This window comes from Phanerochaete carnosa (genome assembly GCF_000300595.1).
Source record: "Phanerochaete carnosa HHB-10118-sp unplaced genomic scaffold PHACAscaffold_8, whole genome shotgun sequence".
NCBI classification, from domain to species: domain Eukaryota; kingdom Fungi; phylum Basidiomycota; class Agaricomycetes; order Polyporales; family Phanerochaetaceae; genus Phanerochaete; species Phanerochaete carnosa.
Window position 1 is genome coordinate 1,633,363 of NW_006767635.1, and position 16,734 is coordinate 1,650,096.

Consider the following 16,734-nt stretch of genomic DNA (forward strand, 5'->3'; position numbering starts at 1 on the left):
TAAGCGATCTACTCAAGCGATGGAGGTCGGAGGCCGGGATGGGCTCGCGGGTTTGTATGGTGACGCGTGGGATGAAATCCAGTTCTAAAATGCCATCCTCAAAGGCGGACCAGTCCAAATCATTCTCAAGGTCGCTAATGACTGCGGCGGACAAATACAGCAGAAGTGAAACGACGGGTGTCTCGACACCAGCTGATGTCGGACCGAAGGCAACCCCCAGAGATATATCGGAGTTCAGCGAAGAAAGTCCCGGAATCACTGCCTTCCGGTCTGCCATGGCAGCCGTACGTTTATCTGATAAAGTAATGTGAGCACAGGCTATGGTTGCGGCGAGAGTTACGATGAACGTGCCTTCTGCTGGAACATATCTTAGTCCAACGTCGTAATCATATTGAGTCTCTGGAAACAAACGCGATAGAAGCGACACAGCGCGGACCCAAACGTCCGAGTCGTTTGCCGGACATTGTAAAGTGACGAGGAGCGCACTGGGCGTCTGTATGTCGCAAGCAATAGGAGTCTTATTGGCGGGTGACTGAACAATCGTGCACCGCGATGATATAACCTCGAAGTGTCGTTTGAGGATCCTAGGACGAGGCCTGGATGTGAAGGATGTATGCTCGAAGATTACATCTTGGCAGATGCAGCATCGTACTGTCGGCAACCTATCGACAAGGCGACTTATTTCGGTGGTGCTGGATAAATGTACGTTACTGAACGATAATACCGTGAGGCGATGGTCGCTTCCAGGTACGAGTCTAGGAAGAGCAAAGGAGATAGTGTGCATGAGATCGGTTTCGCGCGATGAGGTGAAGATGTCTGGAGCGAAAAACTAGACGTATGAAAACAACATTTCTGAGCCGTTGGAGCTTGCAGCCATGATGCAGCCATGCTCTCGCGGTAGCCGGTAGATAGAACGCCAAGTCCAATGAGTGTAGGCAGTCGGACAGGGGGGGATTTGGTAGTGAGGATGATTGCGCGAGTGCAAGGAGCATATCAATGTCCTCGCTCGAGCGCAGGGTAAGATGCCGGAGATATACAGACCTGAGAAGCGCAGCCCAGTACTTGCACGTTAAGATGCATCGCGACAGTGCAAGTCTGTCGGCATGCGACAGTGGCTGATTGTCGACGTCGCCGTGACGGAGACTATAGCGTGGATAATCTCAGAGGGAAGACTCGACACGACACTCGGAGTCAATCCAAATCTTGCGTCGGCCCGGGGTTCTTTACGGGCGCTCTGAGTCGACGACACCCTGCTGCGCCGCCCGGGCATGAGATCTGAGATCCACATCGTCCTTTAAAGCTTTACTCTCTAGATCTATCGTGGCTTAACCCCGCTAAATCTCGGCCATCCAGACGTTTGTCCTATATTACCCCCTCAAGAACTCAGACGTGACGTGCACACAGAGAGCTCGGCACCATGGCCGTGCGCCGCACGCTCCCCTACCGCGACCCCAGAGTCTGAGGCGACGATGTGTGTGCACGCCGTCTACGGGCCCCTGGGGATGTGTTGACCTGTCCATGCAGGCCAACAAGTTCCGTCCTGAGTGGATGCTCAGCAGCAGGTTCGAGGTACTCCCAGTATGTCTCCGCCTCACGAACACCACGAGCAGGGTACTGACCACTTGACCATCAGCCTTTCGACCTCGGCATGTGCGCTTGCATCGTACCTGCCTCTGCTATACCTCATGATCCCCGCTGGCATGCCACGCTGGGCCGCCCGTTTGCGGAGGCCCAGATCACGCTCATCCCCCTAATGCGGTGCTTCACCTTCATCATGCACGACCTGTCGTACATCTGCGCCTCAGATAGACGTTAACAATTAAGCTACACGAGTGATAAATCCACGCGATCCCGTGTACGGACCGGCTGGCGAGCATACTTGTCGCGGCGGTCACGGTATGCGCTTCTGCGAGAACAGACTGGTGTCGCTCCCCGAGTCTCCGGCGGTGGCAGATGGTGATACAGTGCTGACGTCCTGTGCTGTATAGACCAAACACAAGCACATGCGAAGCGTCTGCGCAGTAGATCGTGTCAGCTGGCGCTCAGGGTGCGTCACCCTATGTTCCTGTAGAACAAAAGCTCATAATAGCACCCCAGGCTTCAAGGCCACAATCGGCGTGCTCGACTCTGCCACGGCCACCTACCAAGTGACGGCTCTATCGTCATCGCCGCCGTATCCTTCGAAGGTGCGCACTCCCTCTGGCTCCAATCGCACCCCACTCCATCTGACCATCTCCCTGTAGGCTAGCCTGTCAAGATCACCGCACACCGTCTCGTAGCTCGTTGTACTCGGAAGCGCGCCGTGGCACAGTTTGCGTAGATGCACAAGCGGCGCTGGGGTGTATCCACTCATGCAACATCTCTGCACCAACGGACGTAGTTAAGAAGACTTTTGTCCTCATTCTTCCTCATCAAGGGCAACGGCAAAATCACGCCCAGCTCCAATGAGTCGGCCTTGAAGATTTCGTTGATCGCTCAGTTCGTGATAGGCTCTGGGATGGCCACAATGAGGATCGCTTTAGTATGATATTTGCATTATATACCAGTGTATACAATTATATAAGAAGTACGCCGAAGATCTGATGGACTTATCTAATGCTAACATTAATGTTCAAGCATAAGATACGCCCAACACATGGAGGTTTTGCTGATGCGCACATACACACTGAGACCCTTCTTGTAGTGCAGGAGCCGTGCTTGGTACAAGATCCGAGGCATAGACGAGAAGAGAGCGAGCAGTTGCAGGAGGAGCAACCGTAGTAAATTGCAGGACGTCGACGGTGAGCAAGCTGATGGTGCTAGGAAGGCTGCAAGCTTAACAGGCACTACTACAGACTCTTCCTCTAGGCAGCCCGTGCAAGTGCGCAAGAGCACCCGCACTTTCGGCGCAGGCAATGGAGTATTTTCTGTCCATAGATTCTGCGCCATGAATATGTTGGCGGACACGCAATAGTACCCGGAACGATCGTTGAATGGCGAAACATGGAGTTCTTGCGGAAAATTACTTTCATGGATGAACCCGTGGATCGAAGGGTGAGTAAATTGCATATCTCGCACAGAGGCAACTCTAACCTATGAGAAGAAGCGCGTCCTGCGGTAGGCTCACTGGAAGTACACGGACGTGCTTTTATCAAATGTGTTGTGTATCTGAGATGAGTCGTGTCACGCGGCTATATTTCAGGCACTCACCTCGAAGACGGCGGCCCATTCCTCGCTTCCGTGCTTATAACAGAAGTAGACGGTCAAGGGATTGATAATCTCGAATCCGAAGTGGCTCGGCATGGTCAGCATCCACGCGTCCTAGAGGTTCGCAGGGTCCAGCCCGTGGTGTTTCAAGACTTGCTTCAGCTTTTCCAGGGTGCTCGCTTTGTCATGCCTTCTGCGAGATTAGCTCAGGCTGATGACCTGAGGCCAGTGGTCTTCCAGTACAGGTCCTCGTAACTGAACAGCCAGCCACCTCTGAGGTCCAGAGTGTGCGCTTCCAGTTCTCGTAAGAACACGAGGAAGAAGAGCGTCGGACATGCAAAGGTGTGCGGGGCGGTCTTGGGGAGATGTCGGCCCAACTTGTTAAATGAATAGCACGTTGTGCAGCCCGTATGCACCAGATCGCTCTGCTCATCCTCGTTTTGGCAGCTTTAGCAGCGAATATGCTCGCGTGGGCACTAGTAATGTCATCACCGAATAACGGCACACGTAAAGGTCACATTGTCCGCAACAAGATGATATTCGCAAGCCGCTGAAGAGTAGGCAAGTTCAGACTCAGGCTTGGATGTCTCATCGACCATTACGCTCGTCAAGTGACAGTGGGATTATATCGAGCACTGCGGAAACGGCATGTCTGTTTCTATGGTTGAATCACACCGAAGCTCAAGCTCCAAGTGTCGAGCGACCTTTCTTTTGTGGCTCTCATTAGACTCGACAAGCAGTGAGAGAAATGGCGCGCAAAATTACATAAAGTCATACAGATAATAAAATAGATAGCGAGAGGTAATATGCACAGTGTAAGTTATAAAATTATTGTGGTGTGAACGAATGAACTAAAGGATGAAATCTAGCAGGATCGCGCAGCGACTCTCTGCCCAGCGGTCTAGTTAATATTTAAGCACAGTACTGGCTGCCAGGAACCCTCGGAGACGTGGTGCAGCTCTAGCAGAATAATTCTTTCTAATGGCATCCTATTCAGGTTCCAGTCGGGCTTGGAGCAATATGCATTCAGGTGACCCTGTCCGGATCCATCACTTTAGTCGAGACATAGTAGGAGCAGACCACGGCTGAGCGTACATCATAGAACTTCTTGAATGCATCTGCCACCCGCCGTGCGAGCTGCCAGAGCATGATAGGTTCTGTAGATACACTGCCGCGCTCTCGAGCATTGATGATGCTTGTCCACGGGTCGTATCCCGGCATCTGTAGGCGTGTAAGCCGCAAAGAATCAAAAGAAGTCGGCGGTATGGTACTCGCATCTAAACGAACGCTGAATCTTGGGATGCCGGGGCTAGTAGTAACTGTAGGCCTCTCGTATTCTGGGCTACGAGCGGACCGCATATGGAGGGCTTCCTGAATCGTGAGATTCCCAGGGAACAGGACCGTCTGTCTCGCCTGAAGATTTCCCCCACATTCGTATACTTTCTGAGGAACTATAATCCCCTCGTAAGACTCGCCGTTTGTTTCAATATTGCCGAAAAAGTGGTATTGGTCCCTTGGTACCTCCTTCGGTGGAAGGCGATGAGCAGCTGTCAGATAGCGTCGACATCTTAGGACTCACCATCCTGGTTCAAATTTTTCACCGCCACGAGAAAATCCGTATACCCCTCCGAGTCCGACCCTATTTAATGCCTCACGGAGGCCTTCTGCCCCAGACTATCCCTGAGAAAACTGCGGGCGATCTTCATTTTTCGAGGATTATTGGTAGGCCAGTCAAGAAAACGGAGGGCGTCATGGCAAAGAGCACTAGTTATCTGTACATAAAGAGGATCAAGCAGATATCTTAGTCGTAGCACGGTGACGTAATTTGAATTGAACCCTGGAAAGCGCATTCCCGTGTGGCGTCATACCTGTCAATCCGTGAGTTCACAAGTTACGACGGAGGAGTTCACCCTCGCGCACGCTTATGCCGTAGACAAGGGATAAAAAATTCACGCTTGAGCTATGAAAGAAAGATTTACCTCCCGAAGGGCTTCAACTCGAAGTCGGTCCAAACGCTCCTTGAATCGGGCAACTTGCATATGGGTGCGGAACGCGATAATTCAACATGACTTACAGTATAACAAGCCTCGTGCATGGTAGACACGTCATCAAGCCCACCCCGCCACGTAGTCCATCTCGATCAAAGGGATACTTTCGGTATATCCAACAAAATGTGGACAAAGCAACCGGCAACACGGCAATCGTTGCTGTCAACGCGGTGCGGTTCGCCACCGTGACGGCGCTAATAGCCGACGCCACATGACTTTGCTCGCGCTTGCCGCTCATCGATCATCTCCGACATAGCATGCTATTCTCAAAATGCAGCCAGCTGTCTAGATGTCTTGTGCGTGCAAAAAGAAGTATCTGTTTATTCGGCAAGTCTCACGGTGCGCATTCCACTGTAAACTTTTTTCTAATATTTCTAGATCTGTCCTTTAGGTTCTGGCGCTGACGGCCACCAGTATTTGTGGACAAACGGAGCCTCCGCGTTTCAGCTTGAGGGCGCTTGCTTGTTCGCGTACGTCAATACGAACATAAAAAATCCGGAAAGATGATATAGCGAATATGCCATTATTCCGTCACAAAGTAGAGCGGAGTCGAGCAAGATATAAGAGAGCAGCAAGCCGAGCCACGGTGTCGCACAAGCCACATAGCTCAAGGGAAGTAGTTCAGAACAGGCTGCCATGATCCCTCGGAAACGTGTCGCAGCTCTACAAGGCTCAGCCCCTCAAAGCGAATAGCGCCGACATTCCAGTCCCTCTCCGATGACGGGATATTCGCATTTTTCTGTACAGATTTTTAGTAAGCATGAGAGCAAAAGCCGGTGTAACAACTCAGCACCCACCGCGAAAAACTTTTCGACTGCATGTGCAACCCTCTCGGCCAGAACAGACAGAAGAACTGGTTCTGGATGGCCTGCACGTTCTGTACCCTGGATATTGCAGTTCCAGGGCGCGTACCCGGGCCACTTATGGCCATTCAGCACCGCTATGGATTTTATCAGGCAGGACGAGCCACTCACCTCGAGACGGAGAGTGAACTTCAGCTTGCTGAAGTCGGACGTGGGTATACGCTGTTGAAAACGCGTATCATTGGCGAACGCCCGTGCCAATGCGCGGTGTAAGTACGTCTCCGGGGGGAAAATGACTGAGGCCCGTCTTTCGAACGTCGCGCCGTGTTGAGTATACACCTTCTGGGGAACCAGCATGCCACAGTCATCGGGAGCGTTGTTAAAGGTATGATACTAAGGTTGCTCCTTGTCGTCAGCTAAGATCTGTCTGTGTGATACTTGAAAAACGCACCTCTGGTGTGGATGGCAACATGTTCTCGCAACTGTTTAGTCCGGAGGTGCATAACCTTGCACCATCTCTCAAGCCTTTATACGTTGCTTCGACATGTGCCAGACAGAGAGCCACGGTCAAAGTTGTAGATTTCTGTGGCGGTTAGCTTGCCGTGTCCAGCATGAGCATTTCTGGATTCTGACAGGCGTCCCGCGAGGCATTGTCCACGACGACCGCGAGGGGCGTTTATCTGCCCGGGAAGAGGGATGCCGTGTCTGCGCACCAAGCCCTAGCCATCACTTTATACCTTTAAAGAATAGAAGGAGCGAACATGCGCTGCACGACAGGAGTTTCGGCGTCCCGCTTCTCCATTGACGTGACCGATTTCTGGGTGTCCGGCGCCGCAAGAGGGCGTCTAGGCCAAAAGTGACCCGAGGCTGTCTTGCCGAGGACAAAACATGTGCTGTCCACTGTCATGATTTTGCCTTAACATCCGTGGCGCTGTGGATAACGTTGCGGACCTTCCCCGCAGCTGAGTTGACAGGGTTTGGGAAAAGTAGTATCTCGCAATAACGGACGTTGCCGAGCGCCACAATGCCGGGGCGCTTGTGCACTGATTCTAAGCAGCAGAATTAGTCGACGAGCACAACCTCTTAAAATAGGATTGGCAAACGCATCACGCAGAAGATATTTGCAGTGGCCAATAACGAGATCCGATGATGTTAATCTTACACGGGAAACCTAGTAATACAGAGGGCAGGCACTGAAGACAAATTAGGCCTTTCTCTTCGACATAGCCTCCTTCCGCTTCGTCTCCGTTTCTGCAGCTTTGGCTACAGATAAGGGTATAAGCGCAGATCAACACCTCCAGGCACGAAAAAAAACACACCTTCAGCTTCAGCCTTACGCTTAGCAGCAGCCGCTTCGCGCTCTGCGCGGATCTTGGCAAGGCGGGCGAGGTCTGCCTGAGCTTGCTCGGTCTTGCCTTGTTCGTGCAGCTACCCAGAAAGGTAAGTATCGATTTAGGGCTGCTTGAATACTTGCATACCTTCCAGTAGCGCTCCTTCTTCTCTTTGGCCTCCTTCTCCTCCCTTTAAGTCCGCGAGATAAGCATGGGTATATTGGTACATCACGCGACGTACCTCTCTCTGCGAGAGAGCTCTTGGGGGGCATCGAGCGAAGCAAGACTTCTCTGCTTTCCGCTTGCAATATTAGGGTTCGCCACCAAGGGTTCTGCGCCGTCTTCGTCTTGGTCCTCTTCGGCCTTAGTGGCGGCTTCTTTCTTCTTCTTCTTGAGCTCCTTGCGTTGCGCACGAGTCAGCTCGACTTGCTGAGGCGTACCCTCCTCCTCGGACTCTTCCTCCTCTTCTTCATCGGACTCTTCCTCCTCGTCGTCGCTCTCCTCTTCCTCCTCCTTCTCGCGTCTGCCCCTGCAAGAGGTCAATTTTCTGCGGCTGTCCATCAGACTTCAGGACACTAGCCATTTGTCTACTGCGACTGCGGTGCCTTCCTCATTGAGCTCAAGGTGCCGGCTATACAAGTAAGGTCAAGATATTGTGCGCGATAACGGCGGTCGATAAGCGAATACCTAAAGCTGAAAGGCGAGTTATGTCCGGCATATAAGCATCGCACGAAAACGACCAAAGATCGTTTGCACTCACTTTCGGCCTCCACCACGCTTCTGCTTGAAGGTCCCGCGGGCCATTGTTGCTCTGAAAAAAGTGTACGGCCGAAAGGGTTGAATCGAGGACGATGGGGGATAGAGTACAGCTCGAGGGCGTCAGATCAAACACGATTGGCTTTGCCCTGCAATTGTGTACCAAGCACGTGTCTGGGTTTGAACTTGTGTGGTGCCGAGGTCCCGGCACCGCAGAACGCTGACGCAAATGTCCCAAACATAGAGAACCTATAGGCTCCGACTGAAACTGGTACGGACCCGACTCGACGTCGTCTCGCGAGTCGGGTCGGGTGCATTCAACACCGTCGAGCTATGACCACCATCCCATCCCGTCTCGCCCGCGCGACGAAGGTAATCAAGACCCCCGAGGAGGCCCGCGCGGCAGTGCTGACGCTCTACCGCGACTGGTACCGCGGTGTATGCTGCGTGTCTTCTACCGTATTCCCCCGCAGACGTCGCTCACCCTTGCGCGCCAGGCCCCGGAATTCTGCGCTCTCTACACGCTGCACGTCTCGCCGCAGTACGTTCGCCAGCAGATACGGAGGAGATTTGAGGAGAACCGGCATGTTACCGACCTGCGCGTGATCAACCACCTCTTGCTGCAGGGCAGGCAGGAGTACCAGGAGACCATGAACTTCTGGAAACAGAAGGACCATGTGATGGGCAAGCTGCTGGTACCGAGGGGTCGCCCACCACGGACATTCTTGCAAAAGTTTTACGAGGGTGCGTGGTCTATCCGATGCAGTATGTCCCGTGCTGAATTTATCTGTCAGGTCGGGACGAGGACCAGGCCCTTCCCGCTGCGACGGGCACGCTTCTGCCTACTCCTTAGATAAACTATCAACGTTCAACGTGAACTCTATTTTGCTCAAGATTATTTGTGCAAGAATTTTATCAAGTCAGCATTGCTTCCAGAGATTTCATCGTTGTCATGTGCCGCTATCGTACTACACTACAGAAGATTATCTGAGGAAGTCAAGCTCGTCTTCACTATTCTCAATCTCATCTGGTACGGGGAACATGGACATCCGTGGCTGTAGTACAAAGTTAGAACGGAGTGCGAGGCATGCACAAAGTTGACCTGACCTTCGGTTTGGGCGCCGCTGCCTTCGCCAGAGCTGGGTTCTTCGCGCTGCTCGTCTTCCTATTCTCCTTCAACCGGCTGGAAGAGGATTTCAGTCTGAAAACATAGTTCAGACAGTTCAAGCTATTCGTGGATCGTGAGACTCACCGCTTCGCATTCCCACTGCCGTGATCATCGTCCGCTGTCGCCTTCCGTCGTTTCGCCGGTCTAACCTCGTCTGCCTCAGAGAGATCTTCCGCGGGGGCTGGAGATGAGTGGTCTTCTCGTTCTTTGCGTTTGGCTAATGCCTTGGAGCGACTCTTCCCCTTCGTCGAGGCATCCGTTGCTGAAGGCACATCGCCCGTAGGTCCCTCCGGAGCCTTCACCGCGCCTTTCTTTTGTCTCTTCGGTGCGACCTCACCTATTCGTCCTTCCGCCTCTACCACTGTAGAGAGCTTAGTCCGGCTGGAGGAACCTATCTGCGCGTCGTCCACAATATCGTCGGCCAGTTTCACCGAGGCCTTAGCTGTCGCTTTCTTGGAGGCCCTTGACTGCGAGGAAGGCTTTTTACGCCCCTTAGTAGGTAACTCGTCTTCTTGTGCGATTGTAGGAAGCTTTGAGGAACCTGCTTGCCCATCATGTGCAGCTTGAAGAGGGAGATCCGCGCTCCTAGCTGAGGGCATCTTCCCGGACGTAGGCGCTACGCGACTGGCACGAGCATCGGTGGTCGGCAACTGAACCTTGCTGCTCTGCGCCGCCTCCCGAGTCTTTGTCTTCGCTTTCAGAGTCGCCATGATAGGCACGTCGTCGTCATCGTCGGATTCTGAGTCGGGCGGGATGTACAGCTTTGGCCGCTTGTGCCTGGATGGCGCAGAGAGCTCGTCCGCTGCCCCGTTAGCCACGGGCCCCTCACTTCCCGCGGGTCGTTTCATACCAGACCTGTTGGACGCCACATCGCGGTTGGCTCCACCACGGGTATCTGTCATTACCATGATGAAGTCAATCTCGAATCACCTGTCGTGGAAACGATGGCACTTGCCTCTGTTTCCCCCGGCAGTGCTCGGAACAGTGGGGCGGGTGTCGCCTGCCGTCTTTCCAGCTCGGTTGCTGGATGGCTTTGGCACCGAGGCAGACGGTCCAACGCCAGTGTTCGCCTTCTCGTTACGTTGTTTCTGAGGCCTGCCCCTTCCGGCTGCGGGCTGTGCGGGCTTATCCTCGGGCGTTGGGTGGACCCGCGCCGATAAGCTGTTCTTGTTCTTCTCCGCACTCTTCCTAGGAGCTGCACGATAATTCCGCTTAGCACACATTGACAGCAGGTGCGAAATTGCGCACCGGGATCTCTCGTTGAGCGTTTGGCGGGTCCCTTCTGGGAGGCGGCCTTCTGTGCCGCGGCATCTGCATCAGTAGCTGGTGTAGACACATCTGCATTTCCTGTCAAATCCGCTTTCTGTCAGTTTATGTAACAGCGACGAGAACATGAGCTGCTACATGCCGGAGGCCTTAAGCCGCGCCTTGCCCATGCGCGCCCCGCTGGGTGGTTCTGGAGGTAGCTTGGACGGACCTATGGAAGTGTGTGTCGGAAATAAATGATCGATGCCCAAACAAATAGCCTAACCTGCGGTGGGAGCACCGTTGTCCTGTACACCGAGCCCAGGGTTAGCCGTCTTCTTTACCGACTTCACTGCTGCCCTGCTCTTCGGCTTGGGGTCACGTTTGACCCGGGCTGACTTTCTCCTGGCTACTTTGGCAGGAGACGCGCCGCCATCGCTCGCCTTAGCTTTGGGCTTCTTCGCGCGGACAACCGAGACTGCACTCTTTCTTGCCTTTCGAGGCGGTGAGGGTGACGGGGCCATTGACCGCTGCTTCTGGGGTGACTCGCCATTGACGCCCCGCGCCAACAGCACATCAAGCAAAGGGTTTGTATCGGCAGGAACAAACATCCTGAAAGGGTGCAACACGTCTGGTTGGCTGCTAACGCGTAAAATGTCTGGACATACCCGCCTCTGTCCCTATACCGAGACTGCTGCTTCTCCAGACGTTTGACCCGACTCTCCTCGACCGACTCCCCGAGAAGCACTTTCCCAGCTGGCGGCACTGGAACCCCCACCATTATGTTGTATGAGTATGGCAAGATACTGGCAGCATAGAGATGTTCGTATTCAGGTTCGCGAACAGCAAGCGCGCGTGAACCAGTGCCTGCCGCCATCACGGCCATCACCGTTCTACCCACGGGCGGCTCCCGTCGTAAGTTACGTGAGAAATGAAGGAAAATGCCACAGCCGGGTGCGCCTAGCAGGACTTAAGCAAAGGGAGTGAACCCGGAACTTTTGGTCTGACGGTTCCGTGGTGGAATAACTGAGGATCGGACTCCTCAGGGAACACCATTTTGGCATCAGTATGTGGGCCATCACGAGGACATAAAAGGGTCCAAGACCGAGAACAAGGCAGCCTTTCCCGGTATGTTATACACGGTAGGTGAAGCGCTGACTTTTCTGCACTGATATCGTCGTTGCTGTAAGTTACGATGAACTGAACTCTGCCTCTCTAAGATGTCTACCCTCCAAGCGATGAGTCCCTTCGATGGCTCGCCCAAGCTGCAGGGTCTCGGTCCTGCTGTTCAGTCCGCCGAAGCTACACAGGTGAGTTAATGTGATAATCCATCTCATTTCTTGGCTAATGTAAGCCTCTACCGTGCCTACTGCCCTCTTGCGCGGACATGAGGCTGAGAATCTACCGTGCCATCATAACCTACCAGTGTCTATGGAACGACTGTGACCATGATCTCGAAGATCCATGCCTTGCGCGAACACAGATATTGCTGATGTATCGAGCCTCAAACATCATTCGAGATGTATAGCTCCAGCGGTTCAGAGAACGTTGCGTAGTAAGTGGACCGTAAATCCGCGACAGCTGTCATACAAAAGCGACCCAGAGCCTGAAATGCTCTTGCACATTCTGCGCATTGACACTTCGTTCCCCAGAGCTTCATGGCGAATTCAGTAAGTCATTTTGCTTCATTTTTGTTCCACTACCCGCTTTATCTATGTCTCAAGTACCACGTCTTTAATAACCCGGCGATGCCGAGAATCTTGCCTCCTGGTGGTGTGCTAGTCCCTCAAAAGACGTACACACCGGAGCGTCCCACCCCGCCGTTCGAACGCATGAACCCCATCCGCTTCGAACAGGCAGGTATCCCTGGCATCTATCTTGCCAACGCCATCAACAACGATACCTTTAGCATGCCCGGCGCGGAAGACAGAGTCGACATGCCTAACGCTGGTCAGAAGATCGGGATCCGCATTGTTGTACGTTTTGCAGTGTCGTATATTTTGTCTTGAGTGTCTCATACCGTCTTCTGCAAGTGGCCCGGATATACCCCGTGGTCGAAGTACATCGTGATCACCGAGCCTACCGGTGGACTCGTCACCAAGGCTCGGCTCGCCCAGGATATCGCAAAGACAGTCCGGCAGTGTTTGCAGGTCTGTTCCATGGTTATATTCTGGATGCACCGCGCTGACTAAGCGTAGGAACTGGAAGTGCCGGGAATATCCTCTACTGAACCCAGTCGCGACTGGTGGGCGGCTGAAGTGCCAATCGACCAGCTCGTGCTCCTGGAACTTCACCATGTTCTCCAGGCTTCCTGGCAGCCCGTTCTCTGCCGCGTCGTGCCTCAGGCCTGACGCTACTGGCCGGACCTTGATTGTACAACACTTACAGCTTGTCGTTACTCCGTCATATGACGTGACTATAGAGTGTATAACTTAGATTGACGTGAGGTGCGGCATATGCAGATCATCAAATTTTAACGTCAGCGTGCCAGAGATCCAGATATCTGAAACGCGGCCCCGACGCGAAGCGCAAATGGTGGCGCCTATCGACGCCACGCTGGCAGATTCCGGATAGGAATATGCGCATCAGCGTGTCGGCGGGCATGCGAATTCTTTTCTCCCGCGTGTTTGACACCACCGCCTCCATCTAAGCCAGCGGGAGCAAAGGCCCCCTGGTGTTGAATGCTTCCAACGAAGTTGACCCTGACCCTGACCTCCTGGTTCTCGCGGATGCATATCAGACCTCCATGATGTCGCGGAGTGAGCAGACCGCCGCGTCCGCCGCGGTCATTTGTCCAGCGTTCACGCATTGTTTTTGTGTTCAATTGTCGTTTGTTTGATATAACTCGTCTAGCAGCAGCAGGCCTTTGTACAAGAAGGACTCTGCCTGGATGCTTGAGTACCACACGGCGCGTCCAGCGACATCAGGAAGAGATCCGTTTTGGGGGGCGCCACGCTGGCTCTGTATATACTCGCGGCGGAACATTTGCCACACCGATGACAGCTTCCGGTACCATGACGCAACACCCGAAAGTGCACGCGCCGCCGATTGGCAACGAGCATGCAACCTGGCTTGGATGCTGGATGTCGTATTCGATAATATGCCATGGGCCATTAATGAAAGCGACGCAGGTGTGATTGAGGGAGAGTCCACGCTATTGCGCGTCGATTTGTTGCGGAATAATTTTTTTTAATCATGTTTGGGCACTTCAAATGCCGATTGTCCAGATGCGTGACTAGCTTCCGTTGATTTCGCCGGGTTGTCCGGACAGACTGAGTCATTGGGAGACCTGGAATCAGTCTGTCTGTCCGGTAGCTCGTCACAGTCGCTTCAGGGTTTGAAATGATATCAAGAGTGAGGAGAGAAGTGGTATGGTATTACGATGATTTGGATAGTGGACCAGTAACCTGCAGCCTCACAGCCCGTCTCTAACCAAACCGTCCGGATAATTGGACGAGGTTTTGGACGCTTCAGCAATTCATCGTATAGTCTTGCACAAAGCGTCTACCTCTAAATTCTTCGTGCATAGTGTCCCTGAACTCAATATAAGGGGGTACTGCCCAGATGGGGCGTCAGGTATGCATGACGTGACGATGCTTACTATTAGGCGTCTATTATCGCCACAGCCAGCGAACACGAAGGGTCATTTCCTCTTTACTCCAACCACCACCATATCCTGAGCGATCAAACCGCGAGGGACTCTGGCACCGACTGTATTCCGATGAGGCCGGCTCTAACCTCGCGGTATCCAGCCAGTGCGCGCGGAAGACGGTGCCGTGCCACATATGCCTGTCGGATTTCCGTAGCGTCGTGGGGCGCGGTAGGTTAGGGTGAGTCACCTCATTGACTGGACGCTTACAGATTATCTTGAGCCTCGACTTACCTCGTGTTTAGCCCGGAAGTTTTCTGGTTACAGCCGGCCTCCGTTAAGCACGGGATGTACCTGGACGCCTCATGGACCGTGGGACGCGTTGCCGCAGCAGGGCGTCGTCCTGTGCTGGGTAAAGCACGTGTTTGTGTATTTGGGGGCGCTATGAGCTAAGATGATTATCCTTTTTTCCTAGTACGGTGTTCACGCTGTAATTTCCGATGACGCCACCTATTGACCTTACTTATTCACTCGCCAGATCATGCAGAAAATAGTCGATATGATGCTCAAATTTCATCCATACTTCCAGAAAGGACTCTTCACATGTTTTACTTTTACAATTTAGCTAGGTATCACATCTGGAAACTACGCCATCGCGCGTAGAGCGCATGAACGCGGTGGCCGTAGGCGACGGTGCGCACAGCAGCAATCGACCCTAGCCGACATTTAGTGACGGTACAAAATCAGAACGAGTTCAGCCTAGTGAGTGTATCTCAAGCTCTCTTCATCTACCCCCAGTCTCACTGTTCTCGCGACATGGCACAGAATGTACGTAGCGGCTGCTCTCGTGGCTCTGTTATACGAGGTAACTGGGTCATGATCAGCCAGAGTACCATACATTCATGGACTACGATGGACTACCGATGGACGTGAATCTGTCCGGCATTGTTGTCCCTCAACAGGTGTTCCCGCGGCCGGCTGGTCAAAACGATTTTATTCCTCTTCCTCCCATCAGGTTCTTCGTCAATGGTTCCCTCGGGTTAAATCTCCAGAGTGCCTTGGTACCTGACAATGTACTTGACAACGCGGCCACTGCTCCAATATTGTCACTGAATAACGACAGGGCCGCTCTACGCATTCTTGTGAATTTATGTCCGCTCCATACCCTAGCTTTGTATTCTCATGCACGTTACACAGTGGCCTGGGTACGAAGGGTGGCATTTGAACAATGCTTTGGTCGCCACAGTGGCCAATAATCCCGCCACCATCGCCAATATCGCATATCGGGTTGCCAGCCGTGTTCAAGAGTTCTACCAGGTGAGTGCTTCATACCGTAGCTTAGATTCTGGTTCACTAACATGGCACAGGACATGCTTACCAACGTTGGTGCTGTGGCAGATTGGCAGCTACAGAGGATTCCATTTAGCGCTCTTCATCTTGTTGAGCTGCGCAATGTCTCACAGGGATCCTGGCAGCCCGTCTTCTGCTATACGGTACCCAACGGCGTCTAATTTCCGGTGCTAGTTTGATTCGCTTTCGAGTGTCTTTCCTTCGTTCACGCGCTCGATACATTAGGAGCTCCATATAGTTATCATTTGTCTCACTGGTTATTTATTACGATGCAGCAGTGCCTAGATTATACAACACTGTTAGATTCTTTAGCAATAAGTACTCAGCGGACATTGCTCCGGACTGGTGACTCGCTTTGAGACAAGACCTGTCAATGCAACTGCGTCATAAACTGGCGCCGACTTAGGCCTGTCCAGCTTGCGCCAAAGCCGGGCCTTAGGCCGTCTGAGCTAAACCGCCGAGGGCTGGTGACGGCTCGGCTTTGCTCGATTCTGCTTCGCAGAAGCCGAAGCTGCACAGCATCAGGGCCCAACGCACTTCAAGAGGGCGTTCTGGCCGACTCAGAGGCACTTTATATGAGTGGCTTGCCTTAGCTTACCCTGCTTGCTGCTGTGGTCTGCTGTGGTCAATAGCTGCCAGACGATCATCGGTGCTCATAATCGTGCAACAGGACGCGCTGTGATTATGATCATATCAGCTACGGTTATAATATTTTGGTGTGTGGTTATGAGTGTGCGTTGAAAGTTTGTCAAAACGGTAAGCACTTTTAATGCCCCCGGGATGATGTTTACGGAGGTTACGAGTATTATACACGCTGATCAGCACTCATAGCTCGGGTCGGATTTTCCTGATGCAAATGTGGCGCCTATCGACGCCACAGATTCCAGATAGGAATGTGCGCATCAACTCTGCCGGCGGGCATGTGAATTCTTTTCCGCTGTATGTTAAACAGCACCGCCTCCATCCAAGCCAGCGGGATCAAAAGTCCCTTGTGTTGGTTGCTGTTGGATTTTGGGCTCGTGCGCTCGCACGCACATGTCTCGGGATGACTCAGATTCCTATTGGACAGTATTTTATTAGATAGCGCGTTCGTTATTTTGTTCCTGACTCACCAGTTGCTAAGGCACCTGCCACTTTCCTTATTTACTCGCTTTTCCCTGTCGTGCACGCTCAGAGACTTCCCTTCTTCTGAGCGTGCGTATATCCTCTCATTATGGACACTGTAGGGTACTGACTGTATTGCAGTACGGACTGAGCG

The 16,734-nt window shown here is 53.0% G+C and overlaps 7 protein-coding genes across 7 annotated transcripts; 3 read left to right on the plus strand and 4 right to left on the minus strand.

Annotated features, from left to right (window-relative positions):
• Positions 1–336: 336 nt before the first annotated feature.
• Positions 337–1,179, minus strand: PHACADRAFT_261286 (uncharacterized protein; the record flags this gene model as incomplete). Its single annotated transcript, XM_007398972.1, has 1 exon — positions 337–1,179. A coding segment is annotated over exon 1 (448 nt), but the record flags the coding sequence as incomplete, so codon positions are not given.
• A 449-nt stretch (positions 1,180–1,628) lies between these two features.
• On the plus strand, positions 1,629–2,044 carry PHACADRAFT_261287 (uncharacterized protein). The gene has a single exon (XM_007398973.1). The coding sequence runs from the start codon at positions 1,649–1,651 to the stop codon at positions 1,814–1,816; it is 168 nt and encodes a 55-aa protein (XP_007399035.1). The 5' UTR covers positions 1,629–1,648; the 3' UTR covers positions 1,817–2,044.
• A 3,744-nt stretch (positions 2,045–5,788) lies between these two features.
• Positions 5,789–6,509, minus strand: PHACADRAFT_211913 (uncharacterized protein; the record flags this gene model as incomplete). The annotated part of the gene is made up of 4 exons (XM_007398974.1): positions 5,789–5,973; positions 6,032–6,154; positions 6,209–6,430; positions 6,489–6,509. The coding sequence occupies 4 exons, from the start codon at positions 6,507–6,509 to the stop codon at positions 5,842–5,844; spliced, it is 498 nt and encodes a 165-aa protein (XP_007399036.1). The 3' UTR covers positions 5,789–5,841.
• Positions 6,510–7,160: 651 nt separating this feature from the next.
• Positions 7,161–8,223, minus strand: PHACADRAFT_261288 (uncharacterized protein). Its single transcript, XM_007398975.1, is given in 7 exon segments — positions 7,161–7,300; positions 7,357–7,465; positions 7,516–7,558; positions 7,610–7,897; positions 7,949–8,002; positions 8,111–8,113; positions 8,129–8,223. 7 exon segments carry the CDS (start codon positions 8,170–8,172, stop codon positions 7,242–7,244), a joined length of 600 nt encoding a protein of 199 aa, XP_007399037.1. The 5' UTR covers positions 8,173–8,223; the 3' UTR covers positions 7,161–7,241.
• Positions 8,224–8,455: 232 nt separating this feature from the next.
• On the plus strand, positions 8,456–10,374 carry PHACADRAFT_261290 (uncharacterized protein; the record flags this gene model as incomplete). The annotated part of the gene is made up of 6 exons (XM_007398976.1): positions 8,456–8,562; positions 8,622–8,868; positions 8,919–9,179; positions 9,232–9,325; positions 9,377–10,187; positions 10,248–10,374. Coding segments are annotated over 3 exons (413 nt in total), but the record flags the coding sequence as incomplete, so codon positions are not given.
• A 318-nt stretch (positions 10,375–10,692) lies between these two features.
• PHACADRAFT_198742 (uncharacterized protein) lies at positions 10,693–11,423 on the minus strand (the record flags this gene model as incomplete). Its single annotated transcript, XM_007398977.1, has 3 exons — positions 10,693–10,769; positions 10,824–11,149; positions 11,206–11,423. The coding sequence occupies 3 exons, from the start codon at positions 11,421–11,423 to the stop codon at positions 10,693–10,695; spliced, it is 621 nt and encodes a 206-aa protein (XP_007399039.1).
• A 3,519-nt stretch (positions 11,424–14,942) lies between these two features.
• On the plus strand, positions 14,943–15,776 carry PHACADRAFT_211919 (uncharacterized protein; the record flags this gene model as incomplete). Its single annotated transcript, XM_007398978.1, has 4 exons — positions 14,943–14,954; positions 15,011–15,268; positions 15,324–15,443; positions 15,494–15,776. 4 exons carry the CDS (start codon positions 14,943–14,945, stop codon positions 15,635–15,637), a joined length of 534 nt encoding a protein of 177 aa, XP_007399040.1. The 3' UTR covers positions 15,638–15,776.
• Positions 15,777–16,734: the final 958 nt, after the last annotated feature.